This window comes from Phaethon lepturus, unplaced genomic scaffold, assembly GCF_000687285.1.
Source record: "Phaethon lepturus isolate BGI_N335 unplaced genomic scaffold, ASM68728v1 scaffold14881, whole genome shotgun sequence".
NCBI classification, from domain to species: domain Eukaryota; kingdom Metazoa; phylum Chordata; class Aves; order Phaethontiformes; family Phaethontidae; genus Phaethon; species Phaethon lepturus.
The window spans coordinates 55,946-66,089 of NW_010515638.1; the positions used below are offsets into that span (position 1 = coordinate 55,946).

Sequence of the window (10,144 nt, forward strand, 5' to 3'; positions counted from 1 at the left end):
GCTTAAAGAGACGGTGCATGGATCCATGTCTCCCTGCGGCGAGAGGGCTTGTGAAGGCATCAGATCTGCTCCACAGAATCCGCCGCAAAGGAAGAAGGCAAGTATTCTTGTAAAAGAAACTTTCTAAGTTTCCAGGAACCTGAGCAGGGACAGTCTGCACCATGGGAAAGACTTACAGGGAGAATGAAGAGAGCAGTATACCACTAAAATGTAGGCTGGGCAAGTAATCCAGGCATCCAGTGCCTGGATTAACAGTCTAAAAGTGAAAACACAGGCTGTTTATTAAAAGCTATTGGAACATTTCCATTAATATGGAAACATAGTAACGTTGCAAGAAATGTGGATGAAGGTTGTTACTTAAATTTTAGCTCTCTGAAACTAAAACTGCAGGAATATTGTTTAAAGAAAGCAAATGCACATTGGTTTCTAGCAGCAGGCCAGTGACCCTCATGGAACTAAAATTGAGTGAAAATGACAAATGGGGCATTGCCATGATAAAACTGGGTACTCGTGGGTCAAATAAACGTACACTTTTGTAGATGTGTATTGGGGCCTTTTCCTGTACTTGGATTTTATTTTTTTAACTGCAAGTGTGGTAACTCAGATCACTCGTATAGTGTGCAGATGGATGGAACATGTTCTTTCCATTGCATTTCTGGAGGGTTTTGATTTTTGCTTTGGTTTTCTTTTAAAGTTACACTTAACTTAAAACCTTCATATGTTGAGTTGCTTTTGGAAGTATCCTGTTCAAAGCCTTCTATGCAGGCATTGAATCACAGTTGATGAATTCTTCATCAGAGCTACCTTCTGCAAGTCCTTTATGGGGTCTGTGCCTCATAATAACTCTTAAGGGAAGGTACAGTGACAGGTACGTGCTCAGCTGGAAATAATTTTGTATTTTTGGTTCTGCTGTCCCTGTGTAACGAGACTGCATTATCTGGGATCTTGTAGTCTGTGTCTTTGACAAATCTTGAGACTACGTTACACAAAATACATTATACCTTTGCTACAAGTAATTTATTTAGGTGATAGTCTGGAAGGTTGCAATACTGGCTGGTGAACCACCATAGCAGGAACCTGCTCTAGGCAGGTTAAAATTCTGTGAGGCTTTACCAAGTTTTTAGCATTAATGTGGCTGAAGCAGTACAGGTGAACAGGACTCTCTGAAGATACCACTTCTGTGAAGGAGGCTCTTATTTGCTGGTTTTGAGGTGTACAGATACTGATAGACATTTTATATAGTGTCACAAACCAGAGAGAGGGAGTGAAGGGTGTTGAGAGGAGGATATACAGGCCTGATGCTTGACTGTACAGGCATATACTGAAGTAATGTGAAATTCCTGATTGTTAGAGAAGCAAACTAGCTGGATATTTCCACTGGAGTATTGGTTATAAGTAGTAAAATGTGGGTGAGCATGGCAGTTGATGAGTGATCCAAATTTCTACCACTTAGCTCTTTTTCCAGAGTGCCTGCAGATTCAGGAAGATTTTATAATCCCGATATACCTTTTAAAGTCTTACCTGCAAACTCAGAAAAATAGATTTAAAAAATGGTGTGTGGGCATGTTCCTCCCCCTATCCTACTCCACTGCGTTCCCTGACTCATGGCTGCATTTTTCTGTCCCAGGTATCTCTACTAGAATATCGCAAGCGGAAACAAGAAGCCAAGGAGGGAGGCGATTCAGTGCGATGTACAGGGACTCCTACCCGACAGGGCAGCAGCAGTTCTGTGACTGACACAGATGGCAACAGCCTGCCGGGCTCTGTAGTACGAACCCCGTCCTCCCCACAAAGTGGCTTCTCCCCTTCTCATCCTTCCCTGCCTCATGTAGAGGACATCAGCCCACCAGACTCGAGGGGGGCTAGTTCCTCAACATCTCTCAGCAAATCCCAGGACAACATCGGCAGTAGGTGGTGAGTGTTACCCTTCCAAGCAAGCCTGAGGTTGCTCCACAGAGAAGGACCAAACTCTCTGGGGGGGCATTTCCATAACAATAAGTGCAGTTGGATGGATTTTGTTGGGTCTCTTGGCATTGTTCTCCTTCGTAATTGCTAAACAACTGTGAAGGATACCAACAGCCTTCTCAGCCTGCCCTGTAGTTCTTGGTTTAGATATCAAAAATCTGGCTTGAAAGGTACAAGGTTAAACGGTTGTCTCTCTCTTCCACCAGTTTCCTTTTAAGGTCTCAGGTATGAAGGTCTTACTTTTGCAATGAGAATTTAATCCAGGTCTTTCCCTGCTGACCCCTCCTGAACCTTCACTCTGTTTGGACATGTGTGATACTAAGTCAACTCCTATTCAGAAGGAAAGCTAACAGAGCCTCCTGCAACTTTGCATGTGAGAAGCAGGGACAGTGAAACAACTGCAGCTTCCCTAATGCCTTGCACATAGAACTTGAAGAACATTTGCCAGACTGCAGTCGGTGGCTTGCCAAAGGCATGGGAAAAGCACCTTTATTGTGTTACCGTGCGAAGGTTTGATAAGGGGAAAGGCTGGTCTTCAAAAACTTTTGAACCTGATAGTAATGTCTGGTCCAAAAAATTAAGTACTGCAGCACTGAAATGCGGAGGATTGCGTTATAGTGTCAATGTAGTGATGGTTAGGGTATTCTGCTGACTGGAGCTATGTAGTACACTGGCTCTGCTGCTTTGTATTCAAGTTCTCTTCATAGACACCACAGTCGAAGAGGCATACCTTTCTTAATGCTGTTTCTCCACGTACGCAGCTGTGTCACTGCTCATGTAATGGCAGGGGGATGGCAAGGGAAAAGATGCTAAGCAATGCTGAAGGTAGTGAGAAATATGAAGTCTGTGTTGAATGTGTTTGAGAAACATTGGTTTGGGTGAATTTGCAGGAGTAGTAAGATCGGTTTCCTTCCCTTTTCCAATCCTCCATTACTCTTCAAGTGGAGATTTATAGAAATAATTTGTCTTGTACTTCTCTGACAGTACTCTGTCTACCAGGTGACCTTGTGTTAGATGTTGGGACTGGCCACAGCTGAGGCCATCAGCTGGTGATTAGTTTATAATCGTTATTTTATAATCAAATACTATTCTGTGCACGTGTTGATATCCCATGTTCTTCTCCTCCTGTGCCACTTCCTTCTGCCCACACAAGGGTAAAAGAAAAACCTAGCTGAATTAAAAAAAAAAAAACCCTAGTTCGAGGAGAGGTATCTGTGGCAACCTTGCTCTAGTACAATGTTTTATATTCTCTGAGCTTCATCTGCTGCTCCTCAGCAGGTGCTCTGGATTCAGTTTCTCACATGGTTTCACGAGTAAGTATTGTATGGGAATAAAGATCATATTATTATGGGACACTGGATATAAAGTTGAAACCATGCTGATCTGTTTTGAAATGGGACTAAGCAGATTTGCTGCCTTTTAAATTCTTGTTCTTCTTGTGTTTTAATGAGCAAGGCTAACAAACATAAAGTCCTCTTCTACTTTTACAAAATATATTAGAAACTGCATGTTACTGAGTTAAAGTTGTGACCCAGTTTCATCTTTAACTCTGAGTGCTTACATTTCAGATACATTTCCAGACATTCACAATAATACAATATTAGGGACAGAAGAAAATGGTGGGAACTAAAATTACGTCCTTAATTATTAGAGTTGTCCGGATTTTTGCTGAATTCTACAATATTTGCCAATAGCTTTCATTTAAAAAAAATTAAGTTTCTGTCTCTTTCAGTTGCCAAGATACAGCCATCACAATGTAAACAGATGTGCTGCTGCCCAGTAAACCCAGCCTTGCAGAAAACTGTCTCCAGCAAAACAATAGCAGCAACGAAGGTGTGAATTCACCCCCTCACCCCATTCACCTCCATGAGGTGTGAACTCTGGCCCCTTCTCCCTTCTGCTTCAGTGAGGGGTGAACTTCAATGTCTGGGCTATTTATTTTTAAAAAAGGAAAAAAAAAAGCTAAGCTAATGTAAAGCACAGTTTTTAATATACATTTGAAAAAAAAGAAAAAATTAAATGCAGAAATCTGTTAATATGGTGTTAAGCTGCATGCTTACATGGTATGCAGCGCATTTAATATTATACTAAATATATAAATTCAATCATTTTTAACGCGCATGTTCTTCAGTGTCTAGGGTAAAGGCATTGAGAATTCCTGATCAAGGTGCTACTGTATTATAGGCTAAAACACATACTTCTAAAGACATTTGGATGGTCCTGTGCATGGTAGATTGAGTATTAACCCAAGTGTCTGGGGTTTATCTGTGGCTCTGTTTTTCTTCTACAGATTGGCTTTAGGAAAGCCACTTCACTTTTGTTTGTTCACCCTCAGACTAGACACTTGTAATATATAATGGAACAAGATCTAGCACTAATCTTGAGTGGAGAGTTTTCACATTACAGAATAAATGGGACAAAGTAGCATTAATGGGCAAAATGGCCAACTTAGCTCTGCTCCAGGAACATGGCATTATCTGACTGTACTATCTTGACGCTGTATTATCATAAAGGTATTGGTTTTGCTGCTTTGAGTAAAAGTAATCTATGCAAAATAACTGCATCTAATTTTAAAACAACACCAGGATTTTCAAAACGCTGTTGAATCTTGAAACAGTTTTTCTGGGAGAAGGAGTCCTGTAATCAGGTGATCTATTGAACTGGATGTTTATACCATGTTTTTGATAAGAGTAAAGATTTTGTATTTCTGAGGGCAGTGCTATCATAGTAGCCAGTGACTGGCAGCCTAAAATCCTACAGGAGGCTATTTACATTGCAAAAGCAGTTCAGAAGTTTATTCCTCATCTGTCTAGAGAGCTGGTGGTCTCTGATCCCTCCCTTCTATGGTGGGGGTTTGCATTTGTGCTAACATCATACCAGTGAATTTAAGCAGAAACTTTAACCTGTCCTGTGATTATACCGAGGACCCCACAGCCCCCTTGTGCATTGGTCACGTTGCTCTCAGCTGCGTAATAGCAATCCTCAGCTGTTACTGGGTTTTTGTTGCAGGATGGTCCCGACATCAGTGGAGAGGCTTCGAGAGGGCCGGGGCATACTTGAGAAGGTGCTGCGAAGTGGTGCAAAGGTATCCCAGAGAACGGAATCCTCACCTACCTGCGACAGCGCTGTTGAGAGAGATGCAGGTAGGAAGATGAAACTTTTGAACACCTTGTTGGTGGGAAATGATGGGCTCGGGTAACTTTGCAAACCTGTCTGTGAAGTAGTTGTACCTTCATCTTTAACATTATCAAATCTTTATGATAGCCTTTCTGCAAACCGTACTTTATTGTCCTTGGACAAGGAGCATTGCCTCAATTGCCGCTATGTACTAGGAATAAAAATGTAATAATTCTAGTTGGCTGAACATTCAGATAAATGTATTATAACACTAAAACGCAGGTGTAGGCTTTAGGCAGTACTAAAAACTCATTTAACTTCCAAGCCTTACTTCAGCTCTTTTTGAAGTTACTTGATTCCCTGAGTTGTGATATTTGTCAGTTTTGTGAAATGCACCTCCTTACTGAGATGAATTCAGTTCTGTGTTGGTGTTGCTTTCTTCTCTGAATAAAGCATTGTCCTCACCAAGCAGCATGCAGGGTCAATGAATATTTGTAACTTGAGCTGAAATTATACCCCTCTTTTATCCATCTGTGGTCTAAAGGTGAGATGTGACTTTCTGGGAGATGGACAGATCACTTCATCATTGCCTAATTTCTCAGCTGTGGAGTTACTTTTATTTATTTTGCAGTCTCTGTTGAATGTGATAGTTTTTCTCTAATAGATAATGCCCTCGTAACCCTGATGGCACTTGGGACTTACGGGGATGGATCATCATATTTAAATAACTTAGTCTGTGTGTTGCCATCAGCTCCTGCTTCCTCATAGCTGAGAACTGTTGTTAGAGACTCCTGGCTGATAGGATTACAGCTTGCTGATGATCAGTAGCAGCAATCTGAATTTCTCTGCAAGACAGAACCTTTTAGTGTGGTATTTTAGTCATGGAAAGACTAGAGCCTCTAACCCAGGCCTAGCACAGAGCAATCCTTGGGTAACTCAGCAGTGACAGCAGTTTTTGCCTTTGGGGCATCTCATTTCTGAGCATTTTAGGGCAAGTAGGTATTTACTTCACTCCAGATCAGACTTTTTCCCCAGTTGCAGTAAGGTGTATTTGGGAACAGTTTCTGTAAAACTGGCCACTCATCCAGGGTTTTGCTGTCTTTGTACAGCTAAGCACATCTCTCTTCAATGCCTTTTCTTCATGTAGTCTTGAGAGGGAATCCTCTACCCTTTGAAAAATTTCACTGGTTTCATGAGACCCACTGGGAGCCTGTTTCTCATCTGTCATACCAGGGGAAGTGGCTTTCTTGGTGGTTATTTTTTAGAAGGGTAGGCAAAATCCAGACTTGCAGCAGGCCTTTTGCCCACTGTAATCTGTGCGGCTCTGGCTCTTCAGTCTCACCCAAGAGTTAGGCTGGAGTTAGACTTTCAGCTACTTCGATCCATTCTTCTTCCTTGCTACATAAAACCCATCCCACTCCAGGTTATGAAAACTTAATGCTCTAGCTGCCAAAAATCTTTCTATCTCTTTCATCCTAGTGCAGCAAAACATTATTTTCTTTTTTTGCATATTCTGGCATTTTCTTCAGTAGCTTCTTTAGATTCTGTGAACCACTCTCCTTCCCCCAGCTGCTGTTCTGCTTCTTAGTGAAACAAATGAGTGGCTGAGTCCCTGCCACTCCTGGTATCACCTGTAGGAGTTGTGAAGATACATGTTTACTTGATGCTGTAACAGATAATAATATGAGGGGAACAAAAAAATGCAAACTTGGATGGTTTGCTGATGGTCCATGTTGGAATGAAATGGAAATTTACATGCCACACTTTTGAGAATTGCAGCTGCTCTCAGTTAAAGCAGTCACTTTATACATGATTTAGGTTGACACAGGCCAGTACTTCCAAATGTCCTTCCTTGTGCAGGTACTAAGAAATGGGGAGGGAAATGCTGACTTTATCTTTTAAGTTTGCATAAAGAAAATTCAGGAAGGTTATAGTTTATTCACCCTTTGTAATTTAGAGTCTTTTGATAGTCTTTAACTCGTCATGGTTTTTTCTGTGAACAGCCGCTGCCAGTAAATTGTACAGCCCTGCTGGTGTGCCTGGCCTTTTAAGAAACAATTTCTTCCAGAAATCTTTAGGCTTCTTCTGATTCTCAAACTCCTGTTAATCACAACAATCTCCTGGATTGAACTGTTAGTCTCTTCTGTGCGTGACTGCTTAACAAAACATGCCCCAGACTTCAAGTTTTGCCTCTCTGCAGTGCAGTACTCGGTCTGTCACCTACAGCAAACAGCTACTTGATGCATCAGATGTAGTTTCAGAAAATGGAGGGTGGCACAGGACACGTGCTTGGAAGCTTCACGCCTCGGTCTCTGTGCAGGTCCCGTGCCCTGGGGAAGAAGGCTTCTGAACCTCAGCAGCAGACAAGACAACTCCATCCAGATTCCTGTTTAGCTAAGCCAGCAACTGTGAAGTAGCACAGAGAGGACAACCGCAGCAAAGCCGTGGGCACTGCTGACACTGATGCTTATGCCAGTGCATCTGGTGCAAAGCCAGACCTGCCTGGCAGAAACACAGAGCAGACTAAGGCAGTGTGTCCTGTTTCATGACTGAGACACATCTGTCATATAAATCTGTTACTAATACCAACACTATTTCACCAAGGCATTTCAAATGTGGCTGCTGAGAATCCCTGAGATGCTGCAGATAAACAGCTCTGTCTCATTAGACTGCAACATAACTCTGATGTGAAATCTTCTAGTTCCCACCAGCTTCACTCCCTCCTAAAGAAAGCATGATCGCCAGCTGTAATCCCATGGTTACAGTGGTGGCAACTGAAAAATGCGTGGCAGAGTGGCTGGGTCACTTGCAGTAAGTACTTCTTGCCTACCCCAGTTCAGGTTCAGTTATTTGGTAGGACAAGAAGTTCACCCACCCTCTAAGATATGGATGCTAGAAAGGCTTGCTCTGTCAAGAAGCAGCTTACTCCTCTCGATCTCTCACATAAATAAGGTGGATCACTGTGTACTGTGGTGGTGTTGCCCCTCCGGCCTCAAAGCATCTCCATCATCTTGCCCTGTTTCTGAAATTGTCATTTACGAGGGCTAAGAGTAACTCCATTTGGAGCAGCTCAGTTGACTTGTAAAGCATAATCCCCAAAACAGCAGTAGGGGTGCTGTCAGCCTTGGCAGCACGGGACTTAGTCTTTGGCGGTGTCTGGATCTGCCTTTGAGAAGAACCTACAGCAGGATCCTGCTGACAACCACCTAAGAAGGGACAGGTCTGTCTCCCCAGCTGTAACTGTAGCAATCTGGATTCCTATAAGCAAAGCTGAGTGGAGAACTGCTGAGTCCTTAGAAACTGTCTTCTGCCTCTTGTATCCTTCTGGAAAGCCAAGGGAGCAAAAGCTGTCTGTGTGGTGTCACCAGGTGCAGCTGTTCAGATAGGCTGGTCCAAGGCAAGTGAGCTTTGTGCTAAACCGGAGTGAGTTGGGGTAAGGGAAACAGCAGTTCCTAACATGTATGGCTGATTTACAGGTGTTAAGATTTTCCAGTTGCCTTTTGCTAGGGTTCTTCAGCTTCTTAAACGCTGATGGCTGGAGAAGCTGCTGTTATCTCAGCTGTACCTGGATGCAGGACAAGATGGTTGGGGTGTGTGCGGGTGTCATTTGAGAGGGAACTGCTGTGGCCTTAGTCCAGAGGGTGAGGTTTAACATCTTGCCTCTATGTTGCAGACACAGCAGAAGGAGACACTCCAGAAGCCCACAAAGGACCAGCAGTTTACAGTCCTTCTCGATACAGCTACCAGGTAAATTCTTTCATAGATTACCTGCCCATTCTGAAATACAGCTTTTAACAGGATTAGGGGGGAAACTGGGTTTGGCTGCCAATTATTCCCAATCGTGCTACACTAAGCACCTTTGGCATGAGGAGGTAGGAAACAGGGAAGTCAGTCTGACATGCCTTTTCTTCCCTCCCATTCAGCTTCTGCAGTCTGACAGTCCCCAGGCAGAATCGCAGACCCTTCTCCAGCAGAGTTCTTCCCCCTACAGAGGACACCTTACTCCATCTCCTGGATACAGCTATCGAGCAGCAGCACAGAGGACAGCACACAGCCTCTCTCATGGTTCCTCAGAAACATCCCTCTCCTCCACCTCCTACTCCAGCCCTGCCCACTCGGTCTCCACAGACACTTCTGCCCTGTTTGCAGGGAATTCGGGGTATTACAGCAGCCAGCAGCACTCTGGCAGCGGCAGCAGCAATCTCCTGAAGAAGACCTGCCCTGCTGCTGCCAGCCCAGCACAGCAGACAGCTGTGGACTCTCTTTCCTCCGAGTCGGGCTCCCAGCCCTGCACAGGCGCGTCGGGCTCCACCTCGGCTCCCCAAAGTGCTAGGTCACTACAGTCAGACTTGCGGACTATCAGCCTACCGAATTCTGGGCAGTCTGTTCTCTACCAGGGCTCCCGGGGGGCAGTGATTGCCAATGCACAACACTATCCACACCGTGGGGGAAGCAGTGTCCATCAGTACAGAATTCAGCAGCTTCAAGGTTCTGGAGTAAAGACTCAGACAGGACTTTCCTAGTGCTGCCTGGACTCCAGGAGGACAAAACTGCCCATAGCTCCTTCCAGTCACCTCTGGAAGTGGCTCCTGGGCCAGTGTTGGGAGTTTGCACCTGATGCTGGGGTGCCGGGGGTCAGAGGCTGAGGTCTGAAATGCACGGGTGAGATTTGTGAGCAGTATTGGCCTCTGGCCTCATAGGAGAATGCAGATTTCTCTGAGGCAGAGACTGTAGCAAAGCTGTTCCCTGTCACGTGGGTACACTGCAAAAAAAAAAAAGAAAAAAAAAAAAGGCAAATGGTTCAAGTGCAATGACTGTGGTGCAGCCTCTGTCTCTTGTCCGTGCCCATGGCCATAGTCACTCATGCAGTACGGACGTCTTTTTGAATACGAAAGCAGTTTAAAGAAAACATTGGGGGAAGTTGAACTCCAATCCCAAAGCTCTCTCTATAGGTCAGGTTCTCAGTGCGTTCTGGGGAGGGCTTTAATCCGTTACGATCATTCCAGTCACAAGCATACGAGCGCACACGGCTGCCTTTGGGCCTGGGTCATGACTGCCGCAG

General features: G+C 44.2%; 1 protein-coding gene across 1 annotated transcript in view; it reads left to right on the forward strand.

Moving 5' to 3' along the window:
- Positions 1 to 9,871, forward strand: part of SETD5 (SET domain containing 5) — a 40,506-nt gene extending 30,635 nt beyond the window's left edge. Inside the window, 5 exon segments of the mRNA XM_010295842.1 lie at positions 1 to 97; positions 1,628 to 1,914; positions 4,975 to 5,108; positions 8,756 to 8,829; positions 9,006 to 9,871. The exon segment at positions 1 to 97 is cut by the window's left edge and continues 32 nt beyond it. Of these exon segments, the coding sequence (XP_010294144.1) occupies positions 1 to 97; positions 1,628 to 1,914; positions 4,975 to 5,108; positions 8,756 to 8,829; positions 9,006 to 9,605 (1,192 nt within the window). The 3' untranslated portion in view covers positions 9,606 to 9,871.
- Positions 9,872 to 10,144: the final 273 nt, after the last annotated feature.